Below are 16,000 nucleotides of genomic sequence, written 5' to 3' on the forward strand. Positions count from 1 at the left end.
ATGAAGTAATACGAAATTAGATGGACTAAGTGATTAAATTTAAAACTCATTTATATATCATGAATAAAACTCATGTTTGATATAAACTCTCTTACAAGTTACAAATACATGAAGATCCTTCTAGGATGGATTAAATTCATCCAACGATGCAAAACAACTCGGTTCTCTTTTTTAAAGCCAAAATGTCCATCAAAAATCGTCAACTAGGCAGTATTTAATTCAGGAAACTTTGTATAGTAGAGTACCACCCTGGCCCGTCTAGCTAACTAATTATAATATCCGAACAAGGACACAATTTCCAGGCGCACCAAGGTAGCATATATCAAATATTATCATAACGTACATTGGGAACAGATCCATGATATTATTATTTTTTACATAATTTTTTACACATATTTTTATAAGATTTACTTAATATATTTTAACAATTTAAATTGTAAAATACTAAAGCCTAGTTGTTATTTTCAGTCATTTTCAATCGTTATCACATTAATTGGGATTATTTGACTTAATCAATCGGCCTTTGGTGGCTGGTCTTCTACGGCGGCGAATTGGTCCCTACCATGAACGTAATATTCGATGCTAAGCTTCATGATATAAATAAAGTATCTGGGGAACAATATTCTTATAACAGTGAATTGCACGCAGATATTTGCTAATTTTTACACAATATAGAATCTACCACCATCGGCTCTTTGTTTCTTGAGATCCAAGACGTGTGAATAAATGTTGATGAATTTTTGCAAATACAGAGAAAGAAATCCAAGACGTGTTCGTGATTGATCTTTTCAATTATGCCGAATATTATAATTATTGTTTGATATTTTTATATGATTATTGTTGAATGAATATGTTAAAGGTCAATGAAGTGCATTTCTGAGTTATCTTCCATGAAGTTTTAACTCTATATAATTTAATTAATCCTCCAAATTACAAAGAAAAACACAGATAATGTAGGACGGTCATAAATGCTTCTATGACAAACATATTGAAATTTTAATATAAACGTAAGTGTTTCTTGAAAAAGTATTAATTTGAAGTGTAAAGCACTTCAAGCGAAACACTTTTAACTTTTTTTTGTCAAACATTATCATAAGCATTTTTTTGTGATTTGAAAACAATTTCAATTATGTTAAAATATTTTCAAACAAATCTTAACATTAAGATGTAACATATATAACTTGAGAATCCCCAAAAAGTTTTCTTCTTGAATTAGAAATTTTGAGGTAAATCAAGTTTGGATCAGTCACAAACCAGGTTCAGTTTTTTACACATACTTTTTGTTTTGTTACAAAAGCCTTCATGGGCTGTTTTTTTCTTTTTCTATTCTTCTCTTTTGAGGTGATCCTAGCTCCCAACTTGTATCTTAATCCAATTTTCTTGTCTTGTCCAGTCCAACTGTACTTGTCGTCGTTGTCGAAGCGAACACTTCTCCCAATCTGATGCCTTCTTGGTTGAACTTGAAGATGCCCATGTGCTTTTGCATTCTGGCAAAATATATGATTAATGATAATCCTGCTACTTAATTGACATTGACAGACTTTCTTAACTCCTAAACCAATAATGCCATAAATAAATCGTCAAATTAAAGATGCGTATCAAGAAGAAGGTCCAAATTAATCCAAATAAAGAGCAAAAAAAAATTGGAAGGACGTTGGGGGTGAGGGGGCGCTAGCTTGGGGAGATTAGGGTTTATTCTTCGCTTGTATAAACTGCAAAATATGGATAAAAATATTAAAGCAAATGTATGACCTCGCATAATTCCATGAATTCTCAACACAACTGACAAGGGGGGCATCAAAGAGAAATTTTTCTCGGGTAATGTTAGGGAGACTAAATTTAGAAACAAAATTTGTAAACTAAATTATGTGTTACCAGTAAGATTGAACACGTTTATCAATGCTTAAGTAATAAATCAATCATTAACTTCTATGTTCTTTAGTTTCTAAAATTTTGTTTCCAAGCATTATCCATTTTCTAGTGTATCGGGAATAGGGCCCGGTATTCCAAGTGTCATAATACAAATAATTAGAAGTGATTTTTTAAGTATTTAAACACTTGTATTATGATACTTAGAATACAAGACCGTGTTGTTTCACTGAAAAACTCTCGGCATAATGTGCTGTCTTCTGCGGTGTCTTGTTTGTGGGTCGACCAATGCTTATATACAGAGAATGAAATCTGCATATATATGATTTGGCATGTGCATGTGCTGGACTTTGATTTTTAGGCCCATGGCATTCTCGTCTCATCAGACTTGAGTGAATGCAATTACTATTCTAACCATTTGGAAAATGGACTTATAATTCTGATTACCTCATCAAAGGTTTTTGTTTTTGGGCTTCCACTATTGGATCCCTTTGTACATTACAGTTTTCGTACCTTAGAACTTACTTGTCATTACTCTATATAAGCATAAGAGAGAGCAAGAATCTTGTAGTTTAAGCGGTTTTATTGTTTTTTTTTTTTTTAATTGTAGTTTAAATTGTTCATGAGTATATTTTCTTATTCGAAGTTTTAGGTTTGGTTCTCTTCCCCCGACATAGAATACAAGCAAAAGGAAAGTTATTAAACACCATTTTGGTTACCGTATGTTCTTTAATTTTGTTAGGGTCCTTATAATATAGATGAGATGCCAGAGTAGATAGATCAAATTAAAAGACACAAATCTGATCCGGCGGCTATGCACATCAAGCGCCTATTTCGCTTCCGGCAAGAATCTTCGGTTCCGGTTGTCATTGTTGTAATGGTTCTGGAACTGGTTTAGATTGAGAATGGGAAGTAGAGGCTTTCTTTTTGTTGTAGGTTTGGTTTGAGGGTGGTGTGGTTTACTTCAAGAAGGTAAGTGTATTTATTTATAACAGGGTTGTGGACCTTGTAGTTTTTTTCTTATATTTTAGAAGAATCATTATTGGCAATATGAAATTTTTTTTCTGCGCTAATAACAGTTTCCTATTTTGAATGATGGCCGTACATAAAATATACATGCTAGTTGTTTATACCTTTTCCAGCTGAGTTGCCCAAACTTTTTTTTTTTCTTTTTTCATTTTGTTCTAAATATGTTTAGCTTATTTAGGATAAACTAAACTTTGTTAGACAAATTATAGAAGCTTCTTATGTGTGTGAGTTATCCTTTAATTTTGTGTTATATAATATTTCACGCAGAAGGCAATGATGTTTCATAAACTCTCTGACCAGTTACAACTACATGAAAATCTTTCTGGGATGGATCATTAAATCCATCCAACGATGCAAAACAGCTAAGTTATATTTTAAGCCAAAATATCCATCAAAATCGCCAACCAGGTTATTTGATATTTCAGTATTTCAATCAAATATTTGACCTTCATGGATTTGTAAGCCCTGCCTGCTATAGATTTTTGAGCTTGACGTACGGGATAAATTGTGGATTCTGGGGAAGTTTTGTTGAAGTTTATTAGGTTGGGTTTAGATATAAGATTGATAATTTGCTGGAGGGTGCGTGGAAATACATTATAAAAATGGAAAAATAATTCCACCCAAAGATGCAAATGGACATCTTTACTATCTAGTGAAGAAATCAAAGCGCAACTCACAGTGAGATATTCTTACCACTTTCAAATATTTTGGATCCTTTGTCGATTTTTGTTTTCCTAAAAAAATTGTGTGCTTATACTCAAAACCATAATTTATTCGTAATTTATTTCAACCGTCTATCTTTTATGTCTTATCTCAAAGATCACGTCTCAAAAATCATCCAAATCTAAAATCATATGGCTATTGGATTAAGGGTTTAGAGTTTTTTGTAGAACCATATTCATTATCAATAAATATCTTAATGATTTTAGATTTTTCTAATTTTTCGCAAAGATGATCTATGAATGATGTTCTTAAAGATAGACGGTTCAGATCGTCAAAATACATTACAGAGTAGGTCGCATAAAATTTGTGTCAAAGTTGTGTAAAAACAATTACGTCACAAATCCACTCCATTAAGTAATAAGTACACTTGATTTTATATTGAAAATGTAATTAATTTTTACAACCTAATCTCTTTTTCTTTTTTTCTTTCCTTTTTTTTATTTTAGTTTTGTGTTGAATTCTACTGTTTTGCAATTTGATTATATATACATACTGCGTAACTTTGGAAAACAAGATCCTCTGGATCTCTTCCATCCGCATCCTTCAATAATGTCTCATGCTCCAAGGCTCCAACTGACAAAAAAGGAAATAATATAAAGCCTCATGCATGAAGCAAACTAATAACTAGTATATATTATTATGCAAGTGCATATCATTTCTTGTGGGATTGTAGCACTCACGGACGTGCAGTTATTTAATACAAAGCATGTTGTCAAGTGAAGGCAGCCTACTGAAATGCTTTATCCAAACCTCGATACTATATTCTCAGACAAAAGCATATGACAGATTGAGAGCACAGAAGTAGGCTTGTGAGTTTGGAGTGATATACAAAAAAAAAAAGAAAAAATGGATTGCTCACATGCTGATTTATGCAACACATTGGCCAATTTTCCAACTTGACTTCCACAACTACTCAAAATTTCTTTTACTTGCACTTTACTTAGATTACTTTATATTTTAACCCTTTTTTTTTTCTTATTCAGTGAGATGAAAAAGCAAGTTCCATGCATGTCTAATTCCTAGTTTTAGTTCAATATCAATAGTTATAACTTATAAGATTAAAACTTCAATCATCATAATAAAATGAGAAGTTGAACGAAAAAAATCTCAAATTCCTTTATGCGAGCGAAATTACTAATTGAATTTGATTAATTTAAATAACAAAAAAATCAAACTTAGTGCAGATGAAACACAAACATTACCTTTGCTGGCCAACTTGACTTCATCCATATCTTCAATCCCCAACCTATTTAATTAATTTTGGCCTTTTAACTCATAGTAATCCACCAACATTACATGACAAACTCAACGAAAAAAAAATAATATCATCGTCACACAATAATTTTCAACTGTATACATGCATCCCTCTCTCTTCCTCACTTCTTCAAGTAATATTCCAACTTTTCTTTCTTCTCCATATCCAACCCCACCAGCTAAAACTCCATGGAATCAGATGCACCACCACCTCAACCACCCTCTAAAACCTATGAATTAACAGCCTCTTCCATATCCTACACCAAACCAACCACAGCCACCACCATCTTCTCCCCATTTCACCTCCTCTTCAAGCAATGCGTCCTCCCCACCCCCACCTACATTCTCAAAGACATCTCGCTCACCGCCTACCCGTCCGAAATCCTCGCCATTGTAGGCCCTAGCGGTGCCGGAAAATCAACCCTCCTAGACATCTTAGCCGCCCGGAGGTCACCCACAGGCGGCTATCTCCTCCTGAACTCTTCCCCCGTCAACCCTTCCTCATTCCGCAAGCTCTCAGCCTATGTCCCTCAGCACGACGCATGCCTTCCCCTCCTCACTGTCTTTGAAACCTTTGCTTTTGCCGCAAGCCTCCTCGTCCCCAACCCTAATCCTAAAAACATTGCCGCTATTGTCTCCTCTCTTCTAACCGAGCTCCGGCTCACACATTTGTCCAACACCCGCCTCGGCCAAGGCCTATCAGGAGGCGAAAGCAGGCGTGTCTCAATAGGCCTGAGCCTTCTCCACGACCCTGCTATCCTCCTTCTCGACGAACCCACCTCAGGTCTCGACAGCACCTCCGCTTTCAACGTAATCCAAACCCTAAATTCCATCTGCACCTCACGTCATCGCACTGTGATCTTATCAATCCACCAACCCAGCTTCAAAATCCTCTCCACCGTTGATAGAATCCTCTTGCTATCAAAAGGGTCAATTGTCCACCATGGAACCCTTTCTTCTCTCGAAGCTTTTCTTCTCTCCAATGGCTTCACTGTCCCTCCACAACTCAATGCTTTGGAATACACCATGGAAATTCTGAACCGTCTCCCTCCCATCACATCTACAACAACCACATCATCACCTCCTAATGATCCTATGAAACATGATAAGCAGGCAATTAGGCAAGTCATTAGATACAAGAGCTCTAGAATTCAAGAGATATTGGCTCTATACAACCGGTTTTGGAAAATCATCTACAGAACAAGGCAGCTTTTTTTGACTAACACTCTTGAAGCACTTCTTGTAGGTCTTATTTTGGGAACTATTTACATCAACATTGGAGTCGACAAGCAAGGAATCGAAAAGCGATTCGGGCTCTTCGCCTTCACTCTTACATTCCTCCTCTCCTCCGCCACCGAAACCCTTCCGATCTTCATCAACGAAAGGCCGATCTTCCTCCGAGAAACGTCTGGTGGAATCTACCGGCTCTCCTCCTACCTCATCGCCAACACTCTCGTTTTCTTGCCCTACTTGCTTACCATCGCGATCATATACTCCGTTTCAGTCTATTTCTTGGTGGGTCTTTGCGGTTCTTGGCAAACGTTTGCTTATTTTGTTCTTGTCATATGGATCATTCTTCTAATGGCGAACTCGTTCGTCTTGCTCTTGAGCTCTTTAGCCCCCAACTACATTGCCGGAACTTCGCTCGTGACAATACTTTTAGGTGGTTTTTTTCTCTTCTCCGGCTACTTCATCTCTCAACATAACATGCCTAAGTACTGGCTCTTCATGCACTTTTTCTCCATGTACAAATATGCCCTCGATGCTCTTCTAATCAACGAGTACGGCTGCCTTGTGTCAAAGTGTTTGATATGGTACCAAGAGAGTAAGAGTGATAGTAAAGTTTGCATGGTTACGGGGGGCGACGTGTTGCAGAAGAGAGGGCTGCATGAAAGGCAGAGGTGGACTAATATTCACATCCTGCTAGGGTTTTTCGTGTTATATCGTGTTCTTTGTTTGATGGTCTTGACCAGAAGGGTTTCGAGATCAAAGTAGTGAAGGTGGGAAAATTACAGTTAAATATTAAGGTATAAACCGTACAATAAATTAGTATATATGCTTGTGTTCTTGATTTTTATTTGCTTAATTGCCAAAAAACTGAAGCTGGCTACTGTAATAGCCCCCTCCATATGTATGGACAAATAAAAGGTACAGCTCCTTGAGCTTGATGTATATAATTGTTGATGTCGATCGATAAATACTATATGAAATAAGTTGAAAGTGAATATTTGTTTGTTCATTTTAGTTCAAATCAAAAATTAGGTTTTGCTTTTGATACAAGCCATACCAAGGTAAAAAATTCATTCAAAAAATCTCGCTTATAAACACAATATTTTTAACTGAAAATATAACTTTAGCCCCTCAAACTTAATTTTCTCTACCTAAAACCCGACATAAGTTTTTTTCTTGAATAAAACCCATTAACTAGATTCCACATTAGCAAATTCATTAATTATGTTTAACTTCACACATTGAAAAATTTTGGATGCCTAAAATACCCCTATTTGAATTTTTTTTTATTTTTATAAACCCTATTTGAATGTTTGATGTACATAATTAATGCCATGCGGATAGATGGTAAGAGAGAATTAATGATTTTACAAAAAAAAAAAAAAAAATGTTACAAATTCATTGCCTAATATATAATAACATAAAACATGTCTAATATATGTTATTATACAAGCTTTATTGCTTAATTAATTCAATAAAATTATATTTTACAGATTAATGTAGGAAAATTATTTCACACACACACACACACATATATATAAATGCTTGATATACGCAAAATTCATGCAAAATAATTTACCTGCAAAAAAAAAAACATTTGATTCAAATAGTGCACCTACTATTAAAATTTTAAAATATTAGATTGCTTAAAAAAAGAAAAATAATATACCCAGTATATGTAAAATACATGAAAAATAATTTACCTACATAATAACAAACCCATACATGCAAAATACATAAAAACTAATTTACCTTATAAATTCATTGTTTAATTTTTAAAAGAAACAATGTTTCTACTAGTTTTTTTTTTTTTTTTTTTTCCAAAAGTAAAGTACCTACTATTTAATTTTTACGAAAATTGTGTACCTATTGTGTAATTTAAAAAAAAATTACACATTGTTTATTTTTTTTTATGAAAATAATGTAACTATTGTTTAGTTTTTTACAAGAAACAATGTATCTACAAGTTTATTTTTACCTTTTTTTTATTTTTTTATTTTCACAAGTTAATGTATCTACTTTTTCAATAGAATGTATATTGAACTAATTAGATTTGGATTAGGCGATTTCACATAAAAGAAGAAAAGAACTTCTTCTTTTTTTGTTTTTTTAAATTAAAAGCAAAAAAAACTTGAATTAATTGAATGTTGTTGACAAACAAAGGACAATAAATTAAAAGTCTACAAAAAAACCGTAATAGCCATATTAATGTTGGTGGCATGGTGTTGTAAATAAATTTAAATGTATGGACATCTTTTATCTTACATGACATCAAATTCAAAATTTGAGTTTTATTTAGATGTTTTAATATAGGTGGGTTTATGTCTAGAGTTCAACAGTTGTAAGGGGGTAAATCTAAAACACCCTATTTTTAATCATCTGAACTACAAATTATTGTAAAAAAATTGAATATTATTGAATTGGCGTTTTATAAATTTAGACTTTTGCAAAATTATAGATGATAGAATTTAACATATCATTGTCTCATTGTTTGAATTGATCATTGAGATCTAAATCAAGCACACCACATGCATAAAAACTGAATATATCATGGGAGCCGTACGTAGTGAATTGAGTGAAATGATGAAGATGCTGATTGGTCAGGGAGTGGGTTGTTGTGTAGAATGGTAGAAGTTAGAACAATATGTAATCAGCAGAGGCCCTACATCTTGTGTCACGGGTCCCTTCAGGAAGCGAAATGATGCGCAGTGCATCGAGATTGTGAGAGAGGAGAGGGAAGAATCCAAGATCGTCACAGCCTTAAACATGTATATTCTGATGAGAGAGGTTTGGTTGTCGGGTGGTGAAGTTGAAGGAGTCACGAAGAAGTTGGAATAGGATCCTCTATGGATCCCTTCATCCAAATCCTCAAGAACTTTCAATCATGTCCGTTCAACTGAAAATTGAACCACTAGGAATTCTTTCCTGATCATCTTTTCATGTTCATCTTTTTCCCTCTTTTCTATCTCTCTCTCCAGCTCAAGAATTGAGGACCCAAAGGATACATATAGAAGGGATCCGTGGAGAATCTCAATCCGAAAGAAGTTGAAAATAAAGAAAAGGAAAGTTTGTTTGCCTTTCTAATGAATCAGTGCAATGTCACGGTCATGAGTTTCTTTTAGTTTAATTTCTTGACGTTACCCCGTGACCAGCTCAACGCATTCTCGTCATTTTGTCACTGTTGGCCGGTCAACCATGTAGCATTTCGCAATTCCATGCACAAACACTATTGAAGTACTCTATTATTGAGAGATTCTAATATTCTAAAGACACAAAGAGTTGTTTATTTACAGTAACAAATAAATTTTAAGAGTTTCGACTTCAAGTTCTAAATTGATAATTGCATACCTTAAAAAACCATCAACCATGTCAAGATATAAAGCTAAAGATAATGTTACGAAGACCAAATTTTTAAATCAAATTTGCAAACCAAATGATGTATCACTAATAGAAAAGAAGCACGTTAATCGACAATAAATCACTAATTCAAGGGTAATGCTAGAGATACTAAATTTGCAAACTAAATGATGTGTCACCAATAGGAATGAGCACGTTTATCAACGCTTAAGTAATAAATCAATTATAAACTTTCATGTCCTTTAGTTTCCAACACTTAGTTTACAAATTTAGTCTCTTTAACATTACCCATAATTAAATCATCAACAACCAAATTTTGATTTGCATATTTTAGTTTAAAATTTTGGTCTCCCTAACCTTATCTTTAAATCAATATCTTCGAACAAACTAAAATGTAACGTAGCAATACGGAGTTCATTTAGCTAGAGGTTTGTGCCTAGTTTTTAAATCCAGAGATCGATTTTTATTTTTTATTTTTTTGGAAAGTTGCCAGAGTTGTGGATTTCGATTTGAGTTGGGTGGGTGGTTTGGATTAAGACAGGGAAGGTGCGGCGGTGACGGAAGGATGGGAAGGGAAGAGTTTGCATGTTTTTATATTTTTTTAGTTTTCAGAATATCAAGATATTTTTTAAATTTTCTGTGTACCACATGGCAATCACAATAGAAACATGTTAGGACTTAGGAGTATGATTATCTTCCCTTCAAATTTTCCTCTTTTTTCTTCTTCTCTTATTTGAACGGTCACGATTAATTCACATCAGAAAAGAAAAAAAAAAAAAGGTAAGAGAGAAGGGGAGGAAAAGGTAGGAGAATTAGAGAGGAGAGAATCCTACTTCAACAACTTAGCCCATGCCACGTAAAATCAGAGACTAAACATGTTTTTTAATGGAATTGACATAATATGGAAAAGTGATGCAAAAATTAAGTTTTAGGAGGCATAGTGGTGTAATTTGAGTTTCAAAGGCGAAGTGAGATTAAAAAGTAGAGTACCAAGAGGCATGGTGTAATACCTTGAAAATTTTAAAATATAAATGTGAATATTTTAAAATATAAATGTTAGTATGGTTAATAATATTTTAAAATATAAATGTTAGTGTGGTTAATAATATTTTAAAATATAAATGTGAATATTTTAAAATATAAATGTTAGTATGGTTAATAATATTTTAAAATATAAATGTTAGTGTGGTTAATAATATTTTAAAATATAAACATAAATTTGATACCCTTCCAATGGCGTATTGTTGGAGCAGAGCTATACCTTACTAACAAGTTAACTGAAAAAGCTATATCTGGTCTAGTACATTGTGCTAAATACAACAAAGCACATATTGCACTCAAATATGGTACTTCTGGACCAAGGACCAGTTTATCATCTTCTTTTGGACGAAATGGATCTTTCTTAATGTTCAAAGAACGAACGACCATTGGCGTGCTGAGTAGATAAGCCTTGTCCATACTAAATCGCTTCAGAATTTTTTCAATGTAAGCTAATTGGTGGACCAAAATTCCACTAGCACAATGCTCGATCTGTAGGCCGAGACAAAATTTTGTTTTTCCAAGGTCTTTCATTTCAAATTCGCTTTTTAGATATTCAGCAGTTTTATTAAGTTCCTCAGGAGTTCCAACTAGGTTCATATCATCAACATATACTACCACTTTAGCAAATCCAAAGTTGGATTTCTTAATGAACGCACAAGAGCAAATGACATTGTTGATATACTTTTCTTTGATCAAATACTCACTAAGACGATTATACCACATTCGTCTAGATTGTTTCAACCCATACAATGATCACCTTAATTTGATTGAGAGCATACCTCGTGGTTTGTTACTTGTTTCAGGCAACTTAAGTCCTTCTGGGACTCTCATATATATGTCAGTATCTAATTCTCCATATAGATTCGCGGTGATGATATCCATAAGTCGCATGTCAAGTCTTTCTGAAACCACTAAACTTATTAAGTAACGTAACGTAATTAGGTCCATTACAAGAGAGTATGTCTCCTCATAATCAATTCCAGGTTTTTGAGAAAAACTTTGTGCAACGAGTCGTGCTTTATATCTTGTAATCTCGTTTTTCTCATTGCGTTTCCTTATGAATACCCATTTGTAACCCACGGGGTTTACACTAGGCGGGGTTTGAACTACTGGTCCAAAAACATTCCGCCTTTCCAAGGAATTTAATTCAGTCTGGATTGCATCTTTCCACTTTGGCCAATCCTATCTATGTTTGCATTCATCAACAGAGCGGGGCTCAATATCATCACTTAATATGATTTCAGTGGCTACTGCGAATGCGAACATATCATCGGTGATTATTTCATTCCGATCCCACAATTCATTTGTACATGCATAATTTATCGAGATTTCTTTAATTTCATGTACCTCTGTTTCTTCAGGGACATGTGTCTCATCAAGGACATTTTCTTTTCTTGAAAGTACATAATCATGAATTGTGGATGTGTCATTCATTTTTTCTTCTTGAATGATTTCATTTGGATTCAGTTGTGCCCTCGACTTTCTCTTTCGAGAGGCTGAATCTTTTGAACCTGGAGATCTACCACGCTTCAGGCGTGCACCAGATGAATCATTTACTGCCACTTTATTTTGTCCAACAGGGACATCAATTCTTGCAGGTGTATTTGCAACTGGTATATGTGATTTTGTCACTATCATAGCATCATTAAATGCATCTAGCATTTGATTAGTAATACTTTGAAAATGAACGATCATTTTTACTTCATTTTCACATTAAATGTTTTGAGGATCAAAATGAGACAAGGTGGGAACAACCCATGTTAGCTCTTTCCGTTCTTCTGGAACGGTATTTTCTCCCCCTAATGACGGGAAGACTGTCTCATTAAAGTGACAATCAGCAAAATGAGCTGTAAACATATCACCTATCAAGGGTTCCAAATATCTAATGATAGATAGTGAATCAAAACCTACGTAAATTCCCAGTTTACGTTGAGGTCTCATTTTAGTGCGTTGCGACGGTGCAATAGGCACATAAATAGCACAATCAAAAAATCGTAAATATGAAATGTTTGGCTGATGTCCAAACACGAGTTGTACTGATGAGTATTGATGGTTGGTTATAGGTCTCAATCGAAACAATGATGCAGCATGTAAGATGATATGTCCCCATGCAGAGATTGGCAATTTGGTTTTCATAAGCAGAGTGCGAGCTATTAACTGAAGTCGTTTGATCAATGCTTCTGCTAAACCATTTTGAGTATGGACATGAGGAACAGGGTGTTCAACATCAATGCCTAATGTCATGCAATAATCATCAAAAGTTTGAGACGTAAATTCACCAGCGTTATCAAGTCGGATTGACTTAATGGGGTAATCTGGAACTGTGCTTGTAACTTAATTATTTGAGCAAGAAGTCTCGCAAAGGCTACATTCCGGTTAGACAAAAGAAAAACATATGACCATCGGCTAGATATATCAACCAAAACCATAAAATATCGAAATAGTCCATATGATGGTTGAATAGGTCTACAAATATCCCCTTGAATTCTTTGTAGAAATGATGGGGATTTAGCATCAACCTTTAGTTGTGATGGTCTAATTACCAACTTCCATTGAGAACAAACCTTGCAAGGGTTATCATTTGAGATAGCAATGTGTCTGATCACTAATGGATGTCCATTAGAGTTGGTAATGATCCTACACATCATGGTAGATCCTGGATAACCCAGACGGTCATGCCAAAGCATGTAAACTTTTGAATCAATGAACTTCTGGTTCATGACAGTATGTGATTCAACTGTCTTTATGTATGTATAATACAATCCACTCGACAAACCATGTAACTTCTCCAATATACGCTTTTGGGTATCACTGGAGGTAATGCATAGATATTCCACATTTTCTGTACTTTTCATTTCAATGTGGTATCCATTTAAACGTATGTCTTTGAAACTCAACAAATTTCAAGTAAATGGAGTAGCGTACAACACATTCTGTATGGACAATATTGTTCCATTTGGTAACATAATCTGAGCTTTCCTTGAGCCTTCAATTACATCTAAAGGTCTTGATATTGTTGTTACCCGTACTTTTGTAAGCATCAATCTTGAGAAATACTTTCGATCTGGAAGTATTATATGCGTTGTTGCGCAGTCTGCAAGACAAATATCTTCACCATTTCTAATGTTTTGAGAATGACCATAGTTTTTATCCATGCTCTTTGAGTAAAAGAATCAAAGTTAAAAGCAAGTTATAACAAGAAATTTACATGCCACTTTTATTGAATCTGAAATGCTTTTAAACTACAAGTTCAACATAATAAAAGTACATCAATGATTCAATCGGACTGGTATATTTCATTTCCCCTTTCCACAATAAAGTCTAAAACATCTAAGTGGGTTGTGTTCAACTGTCCTGATAAGTCGCACACTGGATCAGGTATATCCATTGGTCTAGCCTGGTCGAGAAAATTGGTCTCGACACCCTTCTCCTTGAGGAAGGCTTGATACAGATCCACCAGATGTTTTGGGGTACGACAAGTACGCGGCCAATGCCCCATTGCCACCACATATATGGCAGACTCTTTTAGAGTTCCTGGGAGCATTGTTCATATGAGCTTTGCCTTTGTGGCGATTCACATTTTTAAAGCTAAGGTCTGAACTATGCCTCGAAACCTGGTTGTGAAATTGAACTCCATGGTTCTTGCTTTTCCTGTTCCACCGACCTCGCTTGTGGCCCCGTCCTCGTTTATGATTATCACCACCAGAGGATGTGGCGTTCACTTCGAGGGAAGCAGCATTCACTTTTGGGAATGGTGCAAATCCAATAGGTATGAAATTATGGTTTTTCATCAGGAGCTCATTGTTTTGTTCAGCTACCAGGAACACAAATATCAGCTGGTTGTATTAAGGAGCACAGATATCAGCTGGAAAAACACGTTAGAGGCATGAAATATGCTGAAAGTTTTTTCCAGTATATCTTCCTCAGTAATGGTATCCCCATAGAGCTTCATCTAAGAGGTAATTCTGAACAACGCAGAATTGTGCTCAACCACTGACTTGAAATTCTGGATCGTTGTCTGGTGATTGTATATGTTTCTCAAGGCCTTCCAGAAAGCTAACGGATCTTCAACCGTTAAGTACTCGCTCTTTAGTGCCTCATCAAGATGGTGACGAATAAAGATCATGGCATTCGCCCGATCTTGAGAAGATAAGTTGTTCTCTTCCTTGATGGTATCTCTAAGATTCCATGCTTCCAGATGGATCTTGGTATCTAGTACCCAGGTCGGGTAATTCTTCCGGTAATGTCCAGGGCAGCATAATCAAGCTTCGTCAAGTTCGCCATTTTCTTTGCTAAAAGAAAATGAGATGTGTAAGAACTTGTAATAATATGTATTCCTGAAGGAATATAGTGTTAGAACTTCTGGTTCTTACAATTTTTTCATTTTGATTTTCAGGCCAAAATGATAAGCACTCGAAGCTTCTGGCTCGAGATTTTCAAGGTGAATGAGGAGCGCGATTGTACTGCACCATTCTCATTGAAATAATGTAACATAGAATGGGCGATTATTCCGCACCACTCAAGCAGTAGGAAAATTTAAATACGCAGAGCAGGGTGGGCGATTATACCGCACCACCTAAAATTGCAGTGAAATTAAACAGCATGCAAATTTTAAATATGCAGGGTAGGGTGTGCTATTATACTGCTCCACTTAAAATTTGCAGTAAAATTAGATATGCAGTCCAAGATAGGTGACGATACCACACCATCTTGGATCGCAGTAAGAATAAATTTATAGTTCAAGATGGACGATTGTACCGTACCATCTTGGATTGCAGTAAAATTGACATAAATAAACAATGTGTTAGTAATCAATATCCAAATCAAACTAGAAATCAAAGATGTATGTAACCGTTAGGTTGAGAACTAAGAGTAGGCATGGAGCAAACAGTTCATCGCGAGGGTATACCGTGCAATTGAGGCAGAGGAAGAAGATGAACAGTAAAAACCTTATAGGAAACATTTTTTTCATTCGGCGAAGAGAAATGAGAGAATAGTTATATTTAGAGACTCGTGCTGATAACGTGTTATAAATATGTAAAAGTTAGAGTGATAACCTTTTTAGTGATAGATACAAGGCAGATGTAAAGTACCACACCGTAATTATAACTTAAGTGGATGACAAATTAAAGACAGAGAAATAGATGATGTTATTTATCTTTCTTTCTTTCAGTCTGTATGTTTTTCTCTATGATTTTCTCTATGTACCTTGAAAGTATACGGAGTGCTCTATTTATAGAGCAACTTCAATACTGATACATTAATTACACATTGAAAAATTACAGCAATCTTTTGGAAAATATGATCTCCTGCATCTCCAAAGTCAATTTCAATCTATTATGGGAATTGACAATGTGTGTGTAGTCATAAACAATGTCAATGTTAAAAACCAATCTGTAAGGGCATTGAAAAACTCCACCAAGACATTGAGCATTCACTACCCATCAGTATTTTCAACTATTTTATTTGATCTGGGATATTAAAATATCTGCACCAA

General features: G+C 34.9%; 1 protein-coding gene across 1 annotated transcript; it reads left to right on the plus strand.

Annotated features, from left to right (window-relative positions):
- Window positions 1-4,682: 4,682 nt before the first annotated feature.
- Window positions 4,683-7,100, plus strand: LOC103958197 (ABC transporter G family member 4-like). The gene has a single exon (XM_009370439.3). It carries the CDS (start codon window positions 5,065-5,067, stop codon window positions 6,868-6,870), a length of 1,806 nt encoding a protein of 601 aa, XP_009368714.2. The 5' UTR covers window positions 4,683-5,064; the 3' UTR covers window positions 6,871-7,100.
- Window positions 7,101-16,000: the final 8,900 nt, after the last annotated feature.

The sequence above is a fragment of a genome, unplaced genomic scaffold (genome assembly GCF_019419815.1).
Source record: "Pyrus x bretschneideri cultivar Hongxiangsu unplaced genomic scaffold, Pyrus_bretschneideri_v1 Contig4, whole genome shotgun sequence".
Lineage (NCBI taxonomy): Eukaryota > Viridiplantae > Streptophyta > Magnoliopsida > Rosales > Rosaceae > Pyrus > Pyrus x bretschneideri.